Here is a 25,612-nt window from a genome sequence, read left to right on the forward strand (position 1 = left end):
TAGCCATCTCCATAACTTTTGTTGCTTTCGGGAACATTGGATTAATGGGCTGAATGGACTTTTCTCATGTCATGTTTTATATTCTTAATCTTGGGCAATTAAAATTTATCTGCAGTTTGAGTTCAAGCCATAATTAAACTATGGTAACCTAAAATGTTCACATTTTACATTTATATATCTTCTGAAGTAATAAGCAACAAATTAAATTCAGACATTGTATATCAGTTGAATGCATTAATGTACCAATTATGAGTGCATTTGCATACCAACAATAAATTGCATTTATATAGCACCTTTAAAGTAGTAAAACATCCCAAGGTGCTTCACAGGAGCGTAATCAGACAAAAATTGACACTGAGCCAAAAAAAGAGACATCAGGATAGGTGACCAAACGCTTGGTCAAAGATGTAGGTTTTAAACAGCATCTTAAAGGAGGAGAGGCAAAGAGGTTTGGGGAGGGAATTCCAGAGGTTTGGGCCTAGACAGCTGAAGGCATGGGCGCCAGTAGTGGAGCGAAGAAAGTGGGGGATGCACAAGAAGCCAGAGTTGGAGAAATGCAGAGCTCTCAGAGGGTTGTAGGGCTGAAGGAGGTTACAGAGATTGGGGGGGGGGGGGGGGGGGGCGCAGTGTGAGTGAGGCCATACAGGGATTTGAACACGAGGATGAGAATTTTAAAATCAACAATAATTTGCATTTATATAGTGCCTTTAACATAGTAAAGTGTCTCACGGTACTTCACAGGACCGTTATCAGACAAAATTTAACACAGAGCCACATAAGGAGATATTTGGACCGGTATAGAGGTAGGTTTTAATGAGTGTCTTAAAGGAGGAAAGAGGTAAAGAGGTGGAGAGGTTTAGGGAAGGAATTCAAGCTTAGGGTCGAGATGGCTAAAGGTACGGCTGACAAAGGTGGGTGCGAAGGAAATTGGAGATGTCCAAGAGGCCAGAATTCTATTATTATCGAGGGGCAGCATGTAGATGAGAAATAGGAGGGGGCCAAAGATAGATCCTTGGGGGACTTCAGAGGTAACAGTGCGGGGACAGGATGAGAAGGGTCGCTATTGACCTATTACTTTATACCCATAACAACATTATATTAGTAAGCATACAGACCGCACTGCAAACATCCACTACTGTTACTTTTTCCATTTTAACTTTATATATGTTGAGTAGCAAAACATTCCTTCAACCTCAGGCCAGCAGGGTGAGTCCAACTCTACGAAGCAGCTATGAAAGGATTTACAGAGATATGTTGAGAAACGTCAACATGTTGCGTGAAATTGACTTTTTGAACCACAGCACGAATTTGCTTACAGCAACTAAATATTAAAATACTCATCTGATTTAATATCCTGGATACAGTTCATTCCCTTTTGAATGAAATATGGTTCCTATTTAACCTTGAAACTACATTACTATTTTCTTCTCCTGGATATTTTTATATTTTATAATTCCACACTGGCAAGTCAATGTACAACTATTTTGGCAGTACATTTTCCAGTGGTCTACTGTCTAATGATGTATTTATTCTCAACGACACTCTTTCCTGAATATCCACACTTGTCAGTGAATAAAAAACTGTTTGAAAGTTATTTAATGCAGAAGTGTGAAGCTGTTTGCATTATCATTCAGTTGGATTTTCCAACTGGTATGTTGCTGGATTTGATATTGTCCTACTGATTTTATGGGAGTTTGAGTAGTATTATTTTTGGGCAGAGGAAACGCTTCAAGGACACCCTCGAGGCCTCCTTGAAGAAGTTCAACATCCCCACCGACACCTGGGAATCTCTGGCGCAAGATCGCTCAAAGTGGAAGAGAATAATCCGGGAAAACGCCGAACACCTCGAGTCTCTTCACCGGGAGCAAGTGGAGACCAAGCGCAAATGGCGGAAGGAGCACATGACAACCCAAGCTCTTCAACAAACCGGCACTTCAACCAACGTCCTTTCAACCACCGTCTGTCTAACCTGTGAGAGACTGTAGTTCCCGCACCGGACTTATCAGTCACCTGAGAACTCATTTTTAGTGTGGAAGCAAGTCATCCTCGACTCCGAGGGACTGCCTAAGAAGACTATTTTGTATTGTGTTTCATTCTTGTGGAAAAGATCTAAAAATTAATCTTCTAATACTTTTCCTTCAGTTATATGATCATGAATGTGCAAGGAAAGTCATATTTAGCAGTAATACTGTACCATTTCTACTATCTATATTCTGAGTCGGCTCTTACCTGTAACCTTCACAATGCTGAGCACATTTCCTTTTTTTTGCTAAAGACAAGTACTGTTTAATAGAGACGGTCCAAGTAGGACAGTTGGTTGGACACTCATCCTACACCCTGGCACCTTGAATGAAAGCTTACTTTATTTACCGATTTTTTCCAATTAAATTATTGGGAAGCCATAGTTTCCGGTCCCCGCTACAAACTCCGTTCCCTAGTCACTGACTCCATCTCTCTCCCCAACATCTGTCCACCTCCATAACATCGCTCCGTCTTCACCCCTGCCTCAGCTTATCCACTGCTCAAACCCTCATCCATGCCTTTGTTACTGCTAGACCTGACTATTCCAACACACTCCTCCCATGTTCTACCCTACGTAAACTTGAGGCCATCCAAAACTCGGCTGCCCGCATCCTAACTCGCACCAAGTCCTGTTCACCCATCACCCCTGAGCTTGTTGATCTATATTGGCTCCCGGTTAAGCAACGCCTCGCTTTTAAAATTCTCATCTTTGTTTTCAAATTCCTCCATGGCTTCTCCCCTCCCTGTCTTTGAAATCTCCTCCGGTCCCACAACCCCCAGAGATATCTGCGCTCCTCTAATTCTGCCTTCTTGAGTATCCCTGATTATAATCATTGGTGGCTGTGCCTTCTGCTGCCTGGGCCCTAAGTTCTGGGATTCCCTGCCAAAACTCTCTGCCTCTCTACCTTTCTCTCTCCTCCTTTAAGACGTTCCTTAAAATCTACCTCTTTGATCAAGGTTTTGTCATCTGCCCTAATTTCTCCTTATGTGACTTGGTGTCAAGTTTTTGTCTTATGATACTCGTATGAAGCGCTTTGGGATATGTTAAATGGGCTACAGAAATACAAGTTGTTATTGTTGACCGTCTGATATGAAATGAGTTTGAGCAGTGTTAGTACAATTTTTCCTGGGCAAGGGCCCACAGCACAAACAAAGTGGCCTCAATTTCACTCAGGCCACGGGATGACTGTTGTGAAAAATTGGCACAATAGCGCAAGAGGAGTTTGCTCTTCCGAAGTGTCCAAAAATGTAAAGTGTTTTGTTCCCAGCACTAACATCCCTCTGCCCACATGTAAAGGAAAAGTTTTTTGCATCTTTTTTCAGTTGGTTTAATATGAAATATTTCTCCTATCTTGTATCTGCATTACAGGACATTTTCACATTTCATGTAGTATAATAGATACTTTGTGTACTTTAAAAGTAGGGTGTAATAAAATGTGTTTTGGTTATGTTACTGGACTAGTAATCCAGAGACCTGGACTAATAATCTAATAAATACATAAGAAATAGGAGCAGGATAAGGCCATCTTGCCCTTCGAGCCTGTTCCCCTTTTAAGAAGATCTTGGCCGATCTTCTGCCTTAACTCCACCTTCCCGCACTATCCTCATATCCCTTGATTCCCTTAGTATCCAAAAATCTAATAATCCTGAGAATGTGGCAGTTTGAGAATTTGAATGCAGTTTAAAATATTTTAAATTGGAAATGTTTTAAAAAATTATAAAAATGACCAGGAAGGTGTTGGGTTTGTCATAAAAACCCAGCTTGCTCACTAATGTCCTTTAGGGAAGGAAACCTGCTGTCTTTACCCTGTCTGACCCATATGTGACTCCAGTGCCACACGTTTGTGGTTGAAGTGGCCAAGCAAGCCATTAAGTTGTAACTCGGGGTGGACAACAAGTGCCAGCCTCCCAGCAACTCCTGAGAGTGAATTAAAAAAGAAACTGGGCAGCTCACACTGGCCGCACATATAGATTGTGACACCTGCAGTCAACAAAATGAATTGTGAATGTCAAAACCACAGAACATGTACTATATAAAAAAAGAATCATCAATACTACAATGTTTCAGGTTTCCAGGTTTGCGTTCTCTGACATCTGACCATTTCACGCATAATAATAACTTGTATTTATATACGGTACATTTATCTGCCACACATCTAATTATTATTGAGAAGCCCTCATGCCTTAGACATAAAATATTAATACTAAATTAGTGATGAAAATACTTTCAGATTTGGAAGAATTGCGTTTAACAGTTAATATCGAAAACTTCAGATAAAATGAATGAGAAATGGAAATGTATTGAGCAAAGCCGTTGTAATCAGCCTCAGGGGATACCAGGATATGGCCAATTGTAACTCCAGATACCTGTCTTTAATGGATGCCTGCCCGTTATCTGGGAGTTTCCTGGCGATTTCCACATATTGTCTTGGAGACGCCGCTGGGCCGTTCTTTCGTTGCAAAACAAATCAACTATTTAATGGACGCCTCTACTCAGATATATGTAGAAAGACTTGGATTTATATAGCGCCTTTCACGACCACCGGACCTCTCAACGCGCTTTACAGCCAATGAAGTAGGATATATCTACATTTTCCGACTCGGTCTGTTCTTAATTCTGCATTGTGCAATGAAGCGTTCGCGGCACTGAATGTAAGTATGGCCGAACTGCGGCATCTGTGGCCAGCAGTCAGTGGCGCGGCCGGTGGAAGCGCTGGCTGGCGTGGTTACATTGTAACTGCCTGCCGCCTCCCGACAGGGTGTGGAGTCTGGGACTTGCGGCCACCCAGTCACTGTGCCGGTCCTACCTCGCCAACATTCGCATCTCTCCCGCCGTTCACAAGATCGCCGTTCAGCTCGATGTTTTCAGACGCCATCGTTCAGCAATTTTGACTGGAATCGAGGAGATTTGTGCCAGGTCCGGGGAAGGCTGTGCCGGCAGTGCGCGGTGTCACTCTCAGTACTGAATCTCTGTCCGCCACACTGGACGAGGGCGGCCCCGCACCACAGCTCAATTCAGCTCCAAAGGGAAACTCCACCTAGTGGGCTCGATCCGACCACGGCATTTCGCTGCTGGCATCCAGTTTCAGATCCTCAAATCGCTTTAACAGCTGGGCAGCTGAAATTGAGAAACCTCAGTGTGCGTTTTTCTGAAGTTGGTAAAATTCAACGTGCTGTACAGGTTGTAAAGTTGTTTACCCAGACTTGGAAAAAGCCACTTGTTCAGATTCATTCACCTGATCGGAAGATGTGGCCTACTGAGAAATAGACCATAACATGCAAATAAGTTAGCAGTTTGCTTGTTGATCATAAACGTCACTCCTCCTGCTGGATAATGAGTGTTACTGAATGTTATAATCTCCTGATTTTGATACATAAACTAAAAGGGTTGGTTTTCCCTCAAACTGACTTAAACTTGTATACCAATAAATCTTCTTCTTAGGCAGTCCCTCGGATTGGAGGATGACTTGCTTCCACACTAATATGAGTTCTAAGGTAACTGATGAGTCCAATGTGCAACCTACAGTCGCTGTCACAGGTGGGGCAGATGGTGGTTGGAGGGATGGGTGGGGTGGTGTGCTTGGGTTGCCGTGCGCTCCTTCCGCTGTTTACGCTTGGCTTCCGCGTGCTCCCAGCGAAGAGCCTCGAGGTGTTCGGCGCCTTCCCGGATGCTTCTCCACTTTGAGCGGTCTTGGGCCAGGGATTCCCAGGGATGTTGCACTTTTTCAAGGAGGCTTTGAGGGTGTCCTTGAAGCGTTTCCTCTGCCCACCTGGGACTCACTTGCCATGTCGAAGCTCTGAGTAGAGGTCTCGTTTTGGGAGTCTGGTATTGGACATGCGGACGATGTGACTCATCCATCGGAGCTGATCGAGCGTGGTCAATGCTTCACCAATAAATAGAACTTAGTTAAACATAATCGGCAGTCGAAATATTTCCTGGACAGCTGAACACTCCACAGTCGCGAGCAACAACCTCCGTCCCAAAATTGTTTTGTAACATTACTGGCATAGCTTTTCAATTAAGATATCAAGTTTTATAAAATCGGGAATTGGGTGGTGCAGTGGGTTAGATTTATAATGGAGACCTGCATTCAAATCCATCCCAAAACAATTAAGTGAAAATATTCTGTCCCGGAATTCGTGGTAAAGCAAAGGCGTTTGCCACAGGCCACAAAGAAAGCCGCCCATAAAGGTCTGGCGAGAAGTTTAGCTTTTCCAACGTGCAGTTGAAATCAACGTAAGTTAATGGGGAATCCCTAACTCCAGCTGCCGTGACCGCAAAAAGCTGTTTAAGCAGCCGATCACAGACAAAAAAAGAAAGACTTGCATTTATGTAGCACCTTCCACGACCACCGGACGTCTCAAAACGCTTTACAGCTAATTAAGTACTTTTGGAGAGCAGTCACTGTTGTAATGTCGGAAACGTGGCAGCCAATTTGTGCATAGCAAGCTCCCACAAACAGCAATGTGATAATGACCAGATAATCTGTTTTGTTATGTTGATTGAGGGATAAATATTGGCCAGGACATTGGGGATAACTCCCCTGCTCTTCTTCAAAATAGTGCCATGGGATATTTTACGTCCACCTGAAAGAGCAGATGTGCCTCAGTTTAATGTCTCATCCGAAAGATGGGGAACAGGAAGTGAAGGAGTTGCTTTTATTCAGACTTTTAAAAAATGTTACTAAGAGCAAAACACAGATTGGGGCTCTCACATGGGGAAACCTAAAACAAATATAAACAAACTTTTAAAAAATCTAATTAAAAAAAAAGTTTTTTCACCATCAGGGAGAAATTTGACACTCCAACAAATTAAGATTCGTTTTTCAGGGCTATAACGTTTGTGTAGCTGTCAATGCGCTGTTAAAACCCCAGTTTTACCTAATCCAACAAGACTTAACATTTAATGGGGTATTTAACATGGAAAAGCCTGAGCTTTCATCAGTTTCACTATTGCCGGCTATGGCAAATGCAGCCAGTGTTGGGGCAGTGAATTACTGACCGCAACTTCAGAATTTTTGCATTTAGTTGCGCATACTTTACATCCTGAATTTGCAGTCAGTTTCAAAGGGGTAATAACAGCGAACGCAGTTAGTTCACCGTTATTACCCACTGCAAAATCTCTTGTCAGGAATACTAAAATTAGTTACAAATGCGCATGGCCGCAAAGCTGTTCCACATGTTCTCCACACCAAAGCCAAGCTCTCGGACAACTTTGCAGATTGTTCATTGCATTTATGAATACCCACATTTCAGGAGGGTGCACCTTCAAAATGCAATCTAGAAAATGTCAATTGATGCAGCAGCTGCATACATTTGGGGGAGGAAGTTTCAGATTTCCACTACCCTTCCTGTGAAAAAGTACTTCCTGATTTCAGCTTTAAATAGTCTCGCTATAATTTTAAAATTATGATTCCTTGTTCTGGATTCCTCCATCAGAAGAAACAGTTTGCCTGTATCTACCCGATCGAATCACTATCATTTTAAAGACCTTGATTAGATCACCATTCAACCTTCTAAACTCAGGGGAATACAAACCAAGTTAATGCAACCTGTCCTCACAATTTAACCCTTTAAGCCCTGATATTCTGGGGAATCTGCACTGTACCGCTTCCTGAAGTTCCGTGTCCAGAACTGAACGCAGCGTTCCAGGTGGGAACTGATCAAGGCACTGTACAACTGACACATCATTTCTTCACATTTGTATTCCAACTCTCTTGAGATAAAGCTCAACATTCCATCGGCCTTTTTGCTTACTTTTTGTACATGTGCACTAGGTTTTAGTGATCTGTGCACATGGACACCCAAATCCCATTACTCTTCCACAGCTTCTAGTCTCTCATCATGAAGAAAATACTCTGATTTCTCTTTCTTGGATTCAACATGGATGACATCACACTTCCCCAGATTGAACTCCACCTGCCACAGTTTTGCCCACTCACTCTGTTTATGCCCCTTTACATCTCCTGCTCCCATCTACACAACTTACTGTGCCTCCGGAGAAAAAGTTAACAAAAAGACTAAAACTGAAATGCAAAAGAAAAGATTACTTCTAAATACAACAAAAAACAAACCAAAAAATTAAAAATTCAATAAAATTACTCATTTAACTTAGAGGTACACAGCATTAAAAGGTTCCAGATGTAGGAGCATAGGAATAAGAACAGGCCATTCAGTCCCTCGAGCCTGTTCCCTCATTCAATCAGATCTTGGCTGATCTGTCTCCGAACTCCATCCACCTGCCTTGGCTCCATGTCCCTTAATACCGTTGGCTAGCAAAAATCTAAAAATCTCAGATTTAAAATTATTAATTGAGCTAACATCTGCTTTTTGTGGCAGAGAGCTCCACACTTCTACGACCCTTTGTGTGAAGACGTGTTTCTCTCTCCTGAATGGCCTGGCTCTGATTTGAAGAATATGTCCTAGACTCCTCCATATAAGAATGGCCTATTCTTATTCCTATGTTCCTACATCCGGAACCTTTTAACGCTATGTACCTCTAAGTTAAATGAGTAATTTTATTGAATTTTTTACTTTTTGGTTTGTTTTTTGTTGTATTTAGAAGTAATCTTTTCTTTGCATTTCAGTTTTAGTCTTTTTATTAACATTTTCTCCGGAGGCACAGTAAGTTGTATAGATGGGAGCAGAAAAAGTTTCTCCCTATCTACTCTAGAAATACTGAAATCCGCAATCAAATCACCCCTTAAACTTCTGTAATCCAGGAAATACAAGCCTAGTTTATGCAATCTCTGCTCATAATTTAACCCTTGAAACTCTGGTAACATTCTGGTGAATCTGCTCTGCACTCCTTCCAAGGCCAATATATCCTTATAGGCTGAGCGGCCCCCGGCCTGCGAGCACCATCGGAGCAGGATGGGGAGCAGATGGAGCAGCGTGGCGGCCTAGCCCAGCAGGCTAAGTGGCCCCTGGCCTGTGAGCACTATGGGAGCAGGGCGGGAAGCGGATGGAGAAGCGTGGCGGCCTAGCCCAGCAGGCTGATGGCCCCCGGCCTGCGAGCACTATGGGAGCAGGGCGGGAAGCGGATGGAGAAGCGTGGCAGCCTAGCCCAGCAGGCTGAGTGGCCCCCGGCCTGTGAGCACTATGGGAGCAGGGTGGGAAGCGGATGGAGCAGTGTGGCGGCCTAGCCCAGCAGGCTGAGTGGCCCCTGGCCTGTGAGCACTATGGGAGCAGGGCGGGAAGCGGAAGGAGCAGCATGGTGGCCTAGCCCAGCAGTCTGCGCAGCCCCCAGCCTGCGAGCAACATCGAAGCAGGCTGGGGAGCGGAAAGAGCAGCACATGCTGGAGCAGGAGAGCAACGGCAGTGAAGAGTGATGTCATCAAGGTCCAGGTCGGTGATTGGAGCGTGGGCAGATACAGCAGGAGCGGCGAGGTCGGGGCGAAGGAGCGGCGAAGTCAGGGCGAAGGAGCGGCGAGAGATTGTAGAGGGACATGATTGGAGCCCAGGAGAGGCGTGAGTTGGGGACCCAGAAGAGGCGAGGGCCCAGCGGCAGCATGGCCAACCCACACTGCGATATGTGTGCGCACTGGGTCCGTGCAGCAGAGCTGGTCTCCAGTCGTCTTGGTTAATCCTTGCTACTGGACCAAGACCTAACTCTGTCAAGCCCGTGTGGTGGCTGGTGTGCACCGGTCACCACACGTTAAAAAAATCCAAGTGCAGGCATCTTCCACCCTTCAAGATTTAGTTTGGACCTGGAATTTTAGGTCCATCATTTAAACACCTGTGAACTTTTTGACGTGGAAGCAAATCAAAGGCAAAAAGCAAAAAAGGCCACATTACAGCAAATTCTGAAGGGGCAAAGTGTGTTAGAAGGACAAGCCTGAAGGCTCTGTGCCTCAATGCGAGGAGTATTCGGAATAAGGTGGACGAATTAACTGCGCAGATAACAGTTAATGGGTAAGATGTAATTGGCATCACGGAAACATGGCTCCAGGGTGACCAAGGCTGGGAACTCAACATCTAACGGTATTCAGCATTTAGGAAGGATAGACAGAAAGGAAAAGGAGGTGGGGTGGCGTTGCTGGTTAAAGAGGAAATTAATGCAATAGTAAGGAGGGAATTAGCCTGGAAGATGTGGAATCAGTATGGGTGGAGCTGCGGAATTCCAAAAGGCAGAAAACGTTAGTGGGAGTTGTGTACAGACCACCAAACAGTAGTAGTGAGGTTGGGGACAGATCAAACAAGAAATAAGGGATGTGTGCAATAAAGGTACAGCAGTTATCATGGGCGACTTTAATCTACATATTGATTGGGCTAACCAAACTGGTAGCAATGCGGTGGAGGTGGATTTCCTGGAGTGTATTAGGGATGGTTTTCTGGACCAATATGTCGAGGAACCAACTAGAGAGCTGGCCATCCTAGACTGGGTGATGTGTAATGAGAAGGGACAAATTAGCAATCTTGTTGTGCGAGACCTCTTGGGGAAGAGTGACCATAATAGGGTAGAATTCTTTATTAAGATGGAGAGTGACACAGTTAATTTGGAAACTCGGGTCCTGAACTTAAGGAAAGATAACTTCAATGGTATGAGGCATGAATTGGCTAGAATAGACTGGCAAAGGATACTTAAAGGGTTGACGGTGGATAAGCAATGGCAAACATTTAAAGATCACATGGATGAACTTCAGCAATTGTACATCCCTGTCTGGAGTAAAAATAAAACGGGGAAGGTGGCTCAACCGTGGCTAACAAGGGAAATTAAGGATAGTGTTAAAGCCAAGGAAGGGGCCTATAATTTGGCTAGAAAAAGCAACAAACCTGAGGACTGGGAGAAATTTAGAGTTTAACAGAGGAAAACTAAGGGTTTAATTAAGAGGGGGAAAATAGAGTACGAGAGGAAGCTTGCAGGGAACATAAAACCTGACTGCAAAAGCTTCTATAAATATGTGAAGAGAAAAAGATTAGTGAAGACAAACGTAGGTCCCTTGCAGTCGGATTCAGGTGAATTTATAATGGGGAACAAAGAAATGGCAGACCAATTGAACAAATACTTCAGTTCTGTCTTCACGAAGGAAGACACAAATAATCTTCCGATTGTATTAGGGGACAGTAGATCTAGTGAGAAGGAGAAACTGAAGGATATCCTTATTAGGCGGGAAATTGTATTAGTGAAATTGATGGGATTGAAGGCCGATAAATCCCCAGGGCCTGATAGGCTGCATCCCAGAGTACTTAAAGAAGTGGTCCTAGAAATAGTGGATGCATTGGTGATCATTTTCCAACATTCTATTGACTCTGGATCAGTTCCTATGGACTGGAGGGTAGCTAATGTAACACCACTTTTTAAAAAAGGAGGGAGAGAGAAAATGGGTAATTATAGACCGGTTAGCCTGACATCAGTAGTGGGGAAAATGTTGGAATCAATCATTAAGGATGAAATAGCAGCGCATTTGGAAAGCAGTGACAGGATCGGACTAAGTCGGCACGGATTTATGAAAGGGAAATCATGCTTGACAAATCTTCTGGAATTTTTTGAGGGTGTAACTAGCAGAGTGGACAAGGGAGAACCAGTGGATGTGGTGTATTTGGACTTTCAAAGGCTTTTGACAAGGTTCCACACAAGAGATTGGTGTGCAAAATCAAAGCGTGTGGTATTGGGATAATGTACTGACGTGGATAGAGAACTGATTGGCAGACAGGAAGCAGAGAGTCGGGATAAACGGGTTCTTTTCAGAATGGCAGGCAGTGACTAGTGGAGTGCCGCAGGGCTCAGTGCTGGGACCCCAGCTCTTTACAATGTACATGAATGATTTGGATGAAGGAATTGAGTGTAATATCTCCAAGTTTGCAGATGACACTAAACTGGGTGGCGGTGTGAGCTGTGAGGATAAATGTGAGGTTATCCATTTTGGGGGCAAAAACACGAAGGTAGAATATTATCTGGATGGCAGCAGATTAGGAAAAGGGGAGGTGCAACGAGACCTGGGTGTCATGGTTCATCAGTCACTGAAAGTGGGCATGCAGGTACAGCTGGCGGTGAAGAAGGCAAATGGTATTTTGGCTTTCATAGCTAGGGGATTTGAGTATCGGAGAAGGGAGGTCTTACTGCAGTTGTACAGGGCCTTAGTGAGGCCTCACCTGGAATACTGTGTACAGTTTTGGTCTCCTAATCTAAGGAAGGACGTTCGTGCTATTGAGGGAGTACAGCAAAGGTTCACCAGACTGATTACAGGGATGGCTGGACTGACATATGAGGAGAGACTGGATCAACTGGGCCTTTATTCACTGGAGTTTAGAAGGATGAGGGGGATCTCATAGAAACGTATAAGATTCTGACGGGAGTGGACAGGTTAGATGCGGGAAGAATGTTCCCGATGTTGGGGAAGTCCAGAACCAGGGGACACAGTCTTAGGATAAGGGGTAGGCCATTTAGGACTGAGATGAAGAGAAACCTCTTCACTCAGAGAGTTGCTAACCTGTGGAATTCCCTGCCGCAGAGAGTTGTTGATGCCAGTTCATTGGATATATTCAAGAGGGAGTTAGATATGGCCCTTACGGCTAAAGGGATCAAGAGGTATGGAGAGAAAGCCGGAAAGGGGTGCTAAGGGAATGATCAGCCATGATCTTATTGAATAGCGGTGCAGGCTCGAAGGGCCAAATGGTCTATTCCTGCACCTATTTTCTATGTTTCTAAGTCATCCTTAATTCGAGGGACTGCCTATGATGATGATCCTTTCTAAGGCACAGTGCCCAGAACTGTACACAGTACTCCAAATGTAGTCTAACCAGGGCTTTGCATAGCTGTAGCAAAACTTCCTCCCCTTTATATTCTAGCCGTCTAATTGTAAAGGCTAACATTTTATTAGCCTTTTTGATTATTTTTTGCACCTGACTACTATATTTTAGTAATCTGTGTACATGGTCCCCTAAATCTCTTATGACCGCCACTGTCCCTAGTTTTTCACCAATTAATAAAATACTCGGATCTATCCTTTTTTGGTCTAAAATGAATAATCTTACACTTACCTGCGTTGAAATCATCTGCCGCAGTTTTTCCCACTCAATCTATGCTCTCCTTTAGTTTCATGTTAACTCACTTGCGATGGCAGTGTGTCTCTTCTCTGATGGAGCAAACCGTTGGAAGATGCAATGCAAGGGAGGGCCATGCCTTTATTTAAATAGTTTTTCAAGCTCTAAAAGGCTCGCCTCCTGGGAGATCACTAACCTCCTGTTCCTCTAGCATTAGCCTTTTTGATTATTGGACAAGTATGGATTAACACTCACTTGGACAAGTGTGGATTAATTAAGGAAAGCCAGCACGGATTTGTTAAAGGCAAATCATGTTTAACCAACTTGATCGAGTTTTTTGATGAGGTAACAGCAAGGATTGATGAGGGCAATGCGGTTGACGTTGTGTACATGGATTTCCAAAAGGCGTTCAACAAAGTCCACATAATCGGCTTGCCAACAAAGTTGAAGCCCATGGGACAGTGGCAGCATGGATACAAAATTGGCTAAGTGACAGGAAACAGAGAGGCTGAAATTCAGGGTCCAGATAAGGCCCGTTACTGCCGTTTTGCGGCGGCCATGCAGCGAAATCGAGTGGCTGCCGTGTTGCCGCCTTTTGGCCGCCACGATCTAAATCAACCTCGGATTTTTTGGGCGGTCCCCACTTCCGTCCCGCTGCTGCCAACCGCCCCAAGTGCATCATCAAAGGGCGCTGCCACTCTCCTGCAACTCCATGGCAACCCCCAGGAAATTTATCTGAAAAAAAACCACGATCCGCCGCGCGGTGCCCCCGACAGCTTTTTCTGTTGGTGCACCTTGTTTTTGTGTGTGAGCCACGGCAGTGCAGCAGTACTTCAAGGGGAGAGCGCACTGCTGTGGCCGCCATGTTTCTTTTTGCTGGCCGACTTCCCGATCGGCTGGACAATTATGGCCCCGGGTTCGGCCGGGCCACCAGCAGGCAGTCTGGCACTCTTTGATTGGTTGCCAGGCTGCTGGGTTGGCCGAAACCCTCCCTGGTGGCCCAGTGGCCGAACCTAAAAAACGCTGCTTCTCTACCCTTTAAATGAGGGGAGAGACACGCACTGATGTTGAAATCACCACTGCTCCGCCGCTGAGTGACAGCAGTGGCGATTCCGTCCCGCCTCCACATCCGCCTCTCACCAGCACTTACCACCAAACTTCCGCCCCCATTATGACCGGCTTCTGGTCCGAAAAAAACGGCAAAGAAAAGGAAATCGATCGAGAGCCCGCCACATTGGACCCGACGGTATAAACATCTAAAAAAAGGTAGGTGTGCCAGCTTTCTAGCTGGCCTGAATTTCGTCCCCAGACAGTAGTGATGAACGGTTATTTTTCGGTCTGGAGGAAGGTATGCAGTAGTGTTCCCCAGGGGTCAGTACTCGGACCATTACTTTTCTTGATATATATCAATGACTTGGATGTGGGTGTACAGGGCACAATTTAAAAATTTGCAGATGACACAAAACCTGGAAGTATAGTGAACAGTGAGGAGCGTAGTGATAGACTTCAAGAGGACATAGACAGGCTGGTGCAATGGGTGGACACGTGGCAGATGAAATTTAATGCAGGAAAGTTAGAAGTGATACATTTTGGTAGAAATATTGAGGAGAGGAAATATAAACTAAAGGGTACAATCCTAAAGGGGCATATGAACAGAGAGACCTGGGGGTATATGTGCACAAATTGTGAAAGGTAGCAGAGCAGGTTGAGAAAGCAGTTAAAAAAGCATACAGGATCCTGGGCTTCATGAATCGAGGTCATGGGTGAGACCTTCCACTTTTTTTGCATCGATACCGCCCACTTAATGTCCATTTTAAAGCTGAGATGCGGTACAACGCCCAGATATCACCCATTTAGCCACAAAATGGAAACTAATGCCCATGTATCACTCACTTCTCACCCAGCGTTACTTTCAGCATGTAGTTAACGGGGAGAATTAATAATATCGCCTGCCCACTTTTTTTTGCCGTAAAGATCAGAATGGGCGAAACTAACACCCATAATATCGCCGAGCGTTACTTTTGGCACCTCATTCACATATCGCCGAAAATATTGCTCGCCGAAAAAAACGCTGAGAGAAAGTTGCTCTCACCTGAACTAAACCCAGCAGTATGGTCGCCATTTTGTAAATCGGAGGTCGATTCATATAAAAGGCTGCTTCAACTTCTGGGGAGTTTTGATGTACTGTGGAGTTCTTTTAAGGTGATTGCCACATCTGAACAAACATCTTATCAGACTGTGGATGATTTGAAGGTATTTTAGGTGTTTTAGTAGGTAAATTTATTGTTTGTGAACAATAGGTATAATACTGATTGTTACTGTAATGGGGCCTGTAATTTCTCAGCCTGCCTTGATGACTACGCACATACTGCAGACTAGAGATGGCAGAAGGTATATTCAAGAGCATTATGTGCCCAATCAAAGAGGCGGCAGACTGCTGAGGAGGACGAGAACTTACACCCCACACACTTACAGGGAGAAGTGGTCTTACCTGAACTTGTCCGATAACACGTGCCTTAAGAGACTGCGTTTCCAGAAAGCGGTTATCAGTGAGATATGCCAACTCATCAGAGGAGATGTACAGCCTGCCAGCACAATCAGGACTGCATGGTCCGTCGAGGTCAAGGTCACTGCGGCACTTTCCTTCTATGCATCGGGTTCCTTTCAGGTCTCAGCTCGCGACATTTGCGCTATATCTCAGCATGCCACACATTGCTGCATTCGACAGGTCACTGAAGTCCTTTACGCATGCAGGATGGAGTTTATCAGCTTCCCTATGACCAGGGAGGCACAGACTGAGAGGGCTGTAGGATTCTCCAGGATTGCAAACTCACCCAAGGTGCAAGGAGCAATAGACTGTATGCACATTGCCATGCGGGCACCTTTTCAGGATGCAGAGGTTTTTCGGAACCGAAAGGGATTCCATTCCCTGAATGTGCAACTCGTTGTCACCCACCAGCAAATTATTATGGTAGTAAATGCAAAATTTCCGGGCAGCATCCAAGATGCCCACATCCTGCGTGAGAGCACTGTATCTGACATGTTTACCAGTTAGTCACTAGGCCAATGCTTGATGCTTGGTGACAAAGGATATGGCCTCGCCACCTGGCTGATGACGCCCCTGCGTAACACCCAGACAGAAGCTGAGAAGTGATACAACGAGAGCCACAGAGCCACACGCAATATCATCGAGAATACCATTTGAGTGCTTAAGCAGTGCTTTAGATGCCTGGACTTGTCAGGAGACGAGTTACAATATCACCCTGAGCAGGTAGCTCAATTCGTGGTGGTGTGCTGCATGCTGCACAACTTGGCTATCAGGAGGGGACAAAAATTGCCAGAAGGGACTGCCAGTCCACCTCAGGAGAGAGAGGAAGTGGAGGACGAGGTGGTGGACGCTGAACTTGGGCCAAACAATCAGGCTGATGATGAAACCATGCCTCCGCCCCCTTCTAGACCGCAGGATTGGGTCCGTGGTGGCTACATAGCTGCAAGACTCTTACGTCAGCAGCTCATAACTGAGCGCTTTGCTTGAAATAATGTTGGTCGTATTTACAATGCTGCAACACTGCTGTGTCTGCAGCTCATAATTGAATGGTGTGCATTACCTTGGTGACAGTTAAAGTTTAAGTTGATTCAAGTGACGTTGAATTATCCCCTTTCATGTTAAGGAATCACCAGTGTGTAACGGTGCAGCTATCTGAGACAATGCGCAACCAGGTTATGTGAAATAAAAAACATTTAACGAGAACATTCGTATGAAATCATAATTATAACTATAAAAAACACCCCACCCCACCCCACAACAAATTTATAACATTTATATCATTCATAAAATTTTTCCCAGAACACAAATGCAAAAAAACAAGGTGCCCCCTCCCCACTTCACCCAAACCTCCTCAAAAAATAGCAACAACAACATAAAAATACTGTGACCAACACAATTCCTGCAGCCATGCATCTCACTTTCATTTCCCCACCCCGCCCCCCCGCTTCTCCTCCCCACCTCTACCCCTTCCCAACTCCAAGCCGCCTTGCCGAACTGCTCCTCAGGTGCTGCTTCATTGGGGGCGATGACGGCAGAACCGGTGGTTGGCCGGATACGAGAGAGGACGGTCCCGAGGAGGGAATGTCCTCTGAGCCTGTAGCAAGATCTTCCTCCTGGCTCGCATGGGGGTCATTGGCAATGGGGGTGCGGCACCTTGGGGTGCAGTACTGCATTTTGGGACCACTGGTAGCCCTCTGGCACCAGTGTTCCTGGCTATCACCTCCAGGGCCTCCACCATCTGCGGCATTGCTCGGTCATGGTGGCGGACATGCAGGTCAGTTGTTGGGATATGCCCCCCATTGTCTGTTGGATCTGTTGACCTATGTCAACACTCCTGGACAAGTGCACCATGTCCCCGCTCAGATCTGCCGCTCGTGGAGCAGTCCTGCTGCGTCAAACCAACCTCCGCGGGGCCGCGCCATCATCGAGACACTTGGGGTGCCCTGCGGCAAGGTGCTTGGGCCCACTACCTCCACAGTGGAGGGGGGCATGGCCGCAGGAGCACTAGATGTCATCGGTGTTGCATAGATTACGGAGCTTGTCGATGCAGGCACCTCGAAGACAGCACTCTCATCAGTGGAGAAGGCACCCTGCAGCTCCACGGGCGATAATTGGTGCTCCATAGCACCAGATTGATGAACCCCCGGCGAGTCTAGCGCTGGACCCGCAGATTCTTGGCTCGGTGGTGTTGAATGGGGCCGCGCTGCTGGCTGAGCTACAAAACATAAATGAGGTTATTAGAGGAGAAGGGGGTACTAGGGTCACAAGGTGATTCAAACGCTGCACACAGCATATGCACGACAAAAGCACTGTCACTATCAAAATCAGCACAGACATCACATTTTATGACCAGGACAAAATTCTGCATTGCAATGATTTTCATGAGGCCATCATTATTTAGAGAACACTTTTATCAATCATCTATCATATATAATTGTTCGGATATGAGTGGATGTGGCGTCTATTGAATTTACATCACAAATGGTGTATACTTTACTCACGTAACATCACATCAGGTTCTGCTGCTGCATGCGTGGCCGACTGGGGGTGGCTCCCCATGAGTGCCAGCACCCACTCCTTGATGTCTGTCACCTCGCTGATGACTGGTGGCCCGCCACCCGTGCATCATTGCTTGGCCCTATTCTTCGAAAGCTTCTTCTGAAAAAGGTAACAACAGCATGACGTGGCATGAGATCATTGCGTGAGATCATTGCTAGGTACTGTCACAGAGACTGATACAACACATAACCAACAGATGTAATCATGATTATTATGATAATTTTCATTATTTACCTAAAGACGTATAACGTAAACGCAGGCTTTGAGTAAAACATTCCCGGTGTAAGTGCAAGACATCACATCTGATTTTAATCACTCATTACACTTACAACTAAAATTATATAAATATATAAGTAAATGTAAATAAATGTAATACTTACTCTGGTGGAACCGACAAGGTCGTTCTAGCGCTTGCGGCACTGGTTGCCCTCACGCACCTCGTTGGTCGCCGACGAGACCACCTCGGCTATGTCCGTCCATATCTTCTGGTAAACCTTTGGGGTGGGCTTCCCTTGCCAGCGTGACTGCATCTCCTGCAGGAGGGAAGCATTTGCCTTGTAGGAGAATCTCTGAGCTCATTTTCGCCTTCCCACTACTTCTAGCTTCTCTCCCACTTCACTGCTTTCTCCAGTGTCCTCAGCCTCCACATCGTGGTGTGTTGCCTCCTCCACACCGTCCATTTTAATTATATATTTTTTGCCAAAATCTCTGTGCAAACAACTTTATTTGAGCTCTCAATTCGTTTCAACTGCTGCTAACTCTCTTTCCTACTTTCCACAACAGCCAAACAACCTCACAACACACCCACACACGCTTTCAGTTCCTCTCTGCTCCCTCTCTCTCTCTCTGCTCTTCTGCGCATGTATTGATGACCCCTGACCTCCTGAAACGCGGGTAATGACCGTTGCCATGGTGTTGCTATAGACACCGACAGTTTACAGCTGAAAGTCAAAAAATGTAACGCGAACTTCCATTTCAGATCGCTCGTGGTAAAGCCCATTTTATAAAATGGAAAATTGGGGTTTTGAAATTGGGCGCTAATCCGGCGATCTCAAAATGCATAATAAACCCCAACGCTCGAAATAACGCCCATCTTTGGGCAATCTGCACAATAATGGAAAGTCTAGCCCATGGAGTACAAAAGCGTGGAAATTATGATGACGCTGTATAAAACACTGGTTCAGCCTCAAATGGAGTATTGTGTCCAGTTCTGGACATCACACTTTAGGAGGGATGTGAAGGCCTTGGTGAAAGTGCAGAAAAGATTTACGAGAATGATTCCAGGGATGAGGGGCTTCAGTTACATAGGTAGACTGGAGAAGTTGGGGTTATTCTACTTAGAGCAGAGAAAATTGAGAGGAGATTTAATAGAGGTGTTCAAAACCATGAGGAGTCTAGACTGAGTAGATGGAGAGAAACTGTTCCCATTGGTGGAAGGGTCGAGAACCAGAGGACGTAGATTTAAGGTAATTGTCAGCAGAACCGAAGGCGATATGAGGAAAAACATTTTTACGCAGCGAGTGGTTAGGATCTGGAACTGCCTGAAAGGGTGGTGGATTCAGACTCAATCGTGGCTTTCAAAAGGAAGTTGGATAAGTACCTGAAGGAAAAACATTTGCAGTGCTACGGGGATAGGGCGGGGGAGTGGGACTAGCTGATGTGCTCTTGCAGAGAGCCGGCATGGGCTCGACGAGCCAAATGGTCTCCTTCTGTGCTTTAACCATTCTATGATTTTATGATTCTATGATTGGCTGGTCAGAAAATAAGGGGCAGCACGTTTGCAATGCATAACAGGTTCAAGGCCTTGGCACCTGATTTTTCAACCTTGGCGTGCAACTGAATCACTCTATTCCAATATAACTCTATTCCTCACTGTAATTCCACCAGATGGGGGCAAAATATTCTTGGGAGCCGGCTCCCAACTTTCCAATGCCACTTCTGGGATTTACAATCATAAGCGACAACAGAATTTGAACAGTTTTAAAAACATTGGGCTGGACTTTCCACTCTTTTTGCATCGATACCGCCGACTTAACGTCCATTTTAACGCTGAGATGAAGTATTACGCCCAGGCACAAAATGGAAAATAACGCCCACTTATCGATCACTTATCGCCCAGCATTACTTTCAGCATGTACTTAACGTTGAAGGTCACTGATGACTGGTGGCCCCCCACCCGTTCGCCTCTGCTCGGCCCTATTCTTCGAAAGCTTCTTCTGTAAAAGGTAACACTAGCACAACATGGCATGAGATCATTGCATGAGATCATTGCTCGGTACTGTCACAGAGATTGATACAACACATAACTGACATATGTAATCATGATTATTATGAAAATTATCATTCATTACATAGAGATGTACACCATAAATGCAGGCTTTGAATAAAACATTTCCGGTTTAAGTGCAAGACATCATATCTGATTTTAATCACTCATTACACTTACAATTCAAATTATATAAATATATAAGTACATGTAAATAAATGTAATACTTACTCTGGTGGATCAGACAAGGTCGTTCCAGCGCTTGCGACACTGGTTGCCCTCACGCACCTCATTGGTCGCTGACGAGATCACCTTGGCTATGTCGGCCCATATCCTCTGGTAGACCTTTGAGGTGGGCTTCCAACACAAATCCCAGGTCAATTGACTCCAGCGTAACTCGACCTCCTGCAGGAGTGAGGCATTTGCCTCGTCTGAGAATCTCTTTGCTCTTTTTTGTCCTTCCAATTGTTCCTTTCCCACCTTACATAAGAACATAAGAATTAGGAACAGGAGTAGGCCATCTAGCTCCTCGAGCCTGCTCCGCCACGCAACAAGATCACGCCTGATCTGGCCATGGACTCAGTTCCACTTACCCGCCTGCTCCCCATAACCCTTAATTCCCTTATTCTATCTATCTATCTATCTATGATTTGAATACATTCAATGAGCTAGCCTCAACTGCTTCCCTGGGCAGAGAATTCCACAGATTCACAACCCTCTGGGAGAAGAAATTCCTTCTCAACTCGGTTTTAAATTGGCTCCCCCGTATTTTGAGGCTGTGCCCCCTAGTTCTAGTCTCCCCGACCAGTGGAAACAACCTCTCTGCCTCAATCTTGTCTATCCCTTTCATTATTTTAAATGTTTCTATAAGATCACCCCTCATCCTTCTGAACTCCGACGAGTAAAGACCCAGTCTACTCAATCTATCATCATAAGGTAACCCTCTCATCTCCGGAATCAGCCTCGTGAATCGTCTCTGTACCCCCTCCAAAGCTAGTATATCCTTCCTTAAGTAAGGTGACCAAAACTGCTACAGTACTCCAGGTGCGGCCTCACCAATATCCTGTACAGTTGCAGCAGGACCTCCCTGCTTTTGTACTCCATCCCTCTTGCAATGAAGGCCAACATTCCATTCGCCTTCCTGATTACCTGCTGCACCTGCAAACTAACTTTTTGGGATTCATGCACAAGGACCCCCAGGTTCCTCTGCACCGCAGCATGTTGTAATTTCTCCCCATTCAAATAATATTCCCTTTTACTGTTTTTTTTTTCCAAGGTGGATGACCTCACATTTTCCAACATTGTATTCCATCTGCCAAAACTTAGCCCATTCGCTTAACCTATCTAAATCTTTTTGCAGCCTCTCTGTGTCCTCTACACAACCCGCTTTCCCAGTAATCTTTGTGTCATCTGCAAATTTTGTTACACTACACTCTGTCCCCTCTTCCAGGTCATCTATGTATATTGTAAACAGTTGTGGTCCCAGCACCGATCCCTGTGGCACACCACTAACCACCGATTTTCAACCCGAAAAGGACCCATTGATCCCGACTCTCTGCTTTCTGTTCGCCAGCCAATTCTCGATCCATGCTAATACATTTCCTCTGACTCCGCGTACCTTTATCTTCTGCAGTAACCTTTTGTGTGGCACCTTATCGAATGCCTTTTGGAAATCTAAATACACCACATCCATCGGTACACCTCAATCCACCATGCTCGTTATATCCTCAAAGAATACCAGTAAATTAGTTAATCATGATTTCCCCTTCATGAATCCATGTTGCGTCTGCTTGATTGCACTATTCTTATCTAGATGTCCCGCTATTTCTTCCTTAATGATAACTTCAAGCATTTTCCCCCACTACAGATGTTAAACTAACCGGCCTATAGTTATCTGCCTTTTGTCTGCCCCCTTTTTTAAACAGAGGCGTTACATTAGCTGCTTTCCAATCCGCTGGTACCTCCCCAGAGTCCAGAGAATTTTGGTAGATTATAACGAATGCATCTGCTATAACTTCCGCCATCTCTTTTAATACCCTGGGATGCATTTCATCAGGACCAGGGGACTTGTCTACCTTGAGATCCATTAGCCTGTCCAGCACTATCCCCCGAGTGATAGTGATTATCTCAAGGTCCTCTCTTCCCACATTCCCGTGACCAGCAATTTTTGGCATGGTTTTTGTGTCTTCCACTGTGAAGACTGAAGCAAAATAATTGTTTAAGATCTCAGCCATTTCCACATTTCCCATTCTTAAATCCCCCTTCTCATCTTCTAAGGGACCAACATTTACTTTAGTCACTCTTTTCCGTTTTATATATCGGTAAAAGCTTTTACTATCTGTTTTTATGTTTTGCGCAAGTTTACTTTCGTAATCTATCTTTCCTTTCTTTATTGCTTTCTTAGTCATTCTTTGCTGTCGTTTAAAATTTTCCAAATCTTCTAGTTTCTCACTAACCTTGGCCACCTTATACGCATTGGTTTTTAATTTGATACTCTCCTTTATTTCCTTGGTTATCCACGGCTGGTTATCCCTTCTCTTACTGCCCTTCTTTTTCACTGGAATATATTTTTGTTGAGCACTATGAAAGAGCTCCTTAAAAGTCCTCCACTGTTCCTCAACTGTGCCACCGTTTAGTCTGTGTTCCCAATCTACTTTAGCCAAAAGAGAGGCAGCGGCTTATAAAAGGCTCAGCAGTCCGGGGAGCGTCGAGAGAGGCGGGAGTCGAGAGAGGCAGCGGCTTATAAAAGGCTCAGCAGTCCGGGGAGCGTCGAGAGAGGCGGGAGTTGAGAGAGGCAGCGGCCTATAAAAGGCTCAGCAGTCCGGGGAGCGTCGAGAGAGGCAGCGGCTTATAAAAGGCTCAGCAGTCCGGGGAGCGTCGAGAGAGGCAGCGGCTTATAAAAGGCTCAGCAGTCCGGGGAGCGTCGAGAGAGGCGTACCGGTGCAGCTCCAGCTGGGAGAGAAGGCAAAAAAGAAGTAGAAAGAAATCAAAAGGTGACGTCACAGCCAACGTGGTAAGTGATTGGCTGCTGATTGGTGAGTAGTTTTTCTTTTTCTTTATTAGTCAGTAACTTTTAACATTGTTGTCGGCAATTTAAGTGTATCTAAGGGTTAAGTCATGGCAGGACAGCTCGGTCACGTGATATGCTCCTCCTGTACCATGTGGGAACACGGGGACAACACCAGTGTCCCTGACGACTACATGTGCGGGAAGTGTGTCCACCTCCGGCTACTGACGGTCCGCGTTGCGGAGTTGGAGCTGAAGGTGGATTCACTCTGGAGCATCCACGATGCTGAGAATGACGTGAGTATCACGTGTAGCGAGTTGGTCTTACTGCAGGAGAAGGGTCCACAGCCAGCGAGGGAATGGAAGACCAGCAGGAAGAGTAGTGCAAGGAAGGTAGTGCAGGGGTCCCCTGTGGTCATCCCCCTGCAAAACAGATACACCGCTTTGAGTACTGTTGAGGGGGATGACTCATCAGGGGAGGGCAGCAGCAGCCAAGTTCATGGCACCGTGGCTGGCTCTGTTGCACAGGAGGGCAGGAAAAAGAGTGGAAGAGCGATAGTGATAGGGGATTCAATTGTAAGGGGAATAGATAGGCGTTTCTGCGGCCGCAACCGAGACTCCAGGATGGTATGTTGCCTCCCTGGTGCAAGGGTCAAGGATGTCTCGGAGCGGGTGGAGGACATTCTAAAAAGGGAGGGAGAACAGCCAGTTGTCGTGGTGCACGTTGGTACCAATGACATAGGTAAAAAAAGGGATGAGTTCCTACGAAATGAATTTAAGGAGCTAGGAGCTAAATTAAAAAGTAGGACCTCAAAAGTAGTAATCTCGGGATTGCTACCAGTGCCACGTGCTAGTCAGAGTAGGAATCGCAGGATAGCTCAGATGAATACGTGGCTTGAGCAATGGTGCAGCAGGGAGGGATTCAAATTCCTGGGGCATTGGAACCAGTTCTGGGGGAGGTGGGACCAGTACAATCCGGACGGTCTGCACCTGGGCAGAATCGGAACCAATGTCCTCGGGGGAGTGTTTGCTAGTGCTGTTGGGGTGGAGTTAAACTAATATGGCAGGAGGATGGGAACCAATGCAGGGAGATAGAGGGAAACAAAAAGGAGGCAAAAACAAAAGACAGAAAGGAGATGAGGAAAAGTGGAGGGCAGAGAAACCCAAGGCAAAGAACAAAAAGGGCCATTGTACAGCAAAATTCTAAAAGGACAGAGGGTGTTAAAAAAACAAGCCTAAAGGCTTTGTGTCTTAATGCAAGGAGTATCCACAATAAGGTGGATGAATTAACTGTGCAAATAGATGTTAACAAATATGATGTGATTGGGATTACGGAGACGTGGCTCCAGGATGAGCAGGGCTGGGAACTCAACATCCAGGGGTATTCAACATTCAGGAAGGATAGAATAAAAGGAAAAGGAGGTGGGGTAGCATTGCTGGTTAAGGAGGAGATTAAGGCAATAGTTAGGAAGGACATTAGCTTGGATGATGTGGAATCTATATGGGTAGAGCTGCAGAACACCAAAGGGCAAAAAACGTTAGTGGGAGTTGTGTACAGACCTCCAAACAGTAGTAGTGATGTTGGGGAGGGCATCAAACAGGAAATTAGGGGTGCGTGCAATAAAGGTGCAGCAGTTATAATGGGTGACTTTAATATGCACATAGATTGGGCTAACCAAACTGGAAGCAATACGGTGGAGGAGGATTTTCTGGAGTGCATAAGGGATGGTTTTTTAGACCAATATGTCGAGGAACCAACTGGGGGGGAGGCCATCTTAGACTGGGTGTTATGTAATGAGAAAGGATTAATTAGCAATCTCGTTGTGCGAGGCCCCTTGGGGAAGAGTGACCATAATATGGTGGAATTCTGCATTAGGATGGAGAATGAAACAGTTAATTCAGAGACCATGGTCCAGAACTTAAAGAAGGCTAACTTTGAAGGTATGAGGCGTGAATTGGCTGAGATGGATTGGCGAATGATACTTAAGGGGTTGACTGTGGATGGGCAATGGCAGACATTTAGAGACCGCATGGATGAACTACAACAATTGTACATTCCTGTCTGGCATAGAAATAAAAAAGGGAAGGTGGCTCAACCGTGGCTATCAAGGGAAATCAGGGATAGTATTAAAGCCAAGGAAGTGGCATACAAATTGGCCAGAAATAGCAGCGAACCTGGGGACTGGGAGAAATTTAGAACTCAGCAGAGGAGGACAAAGGGTTTG

General features: G+C 45.4%; 1 protein-coding gene across 1 annotated transcript in view; it reads right to left on the reverse strand.

Annotated features, from left to right (window-relative positions):
* ninj1 (ninjurin 1) overlaps positions 1 to 5,330 on the reverse strand; it is a 65,129-nt gene extending 59,799 nt beyond the window's left edge. The window contains exon 1 of the mRNA XM_070895316.1: positions 4,830 to 5,330. Coding sequence (XP_070751417.1) covers positions 4,830 to 4,898 — 69 coding nt within the window. The 5' untranslated portion in view covers positions 4,899 to 5,330. The remainder of the gene's footprint in view (positions 1 to 4,829) is intronic.
* Between the last annotated feature and the right edge of the window lie 20,282 nt (positions 5,331 to 25,612).

The sequence above is a fragment of the Pristiophorus japonicus genome, chromosome 12, assembly GCF_044704955.1.
Source record: "Pristiophorus japonicus isolate sPriJap1 chromosome 12, sPriJap1.hap1, whole genome shotgun sequence".
NCBI classification, from domain to species: Eukaryota; Metazoa; Chordata; class Chondrichthyes; family Pristiophoridae; genus Pristiophorus; species Pristiophorus japonicus.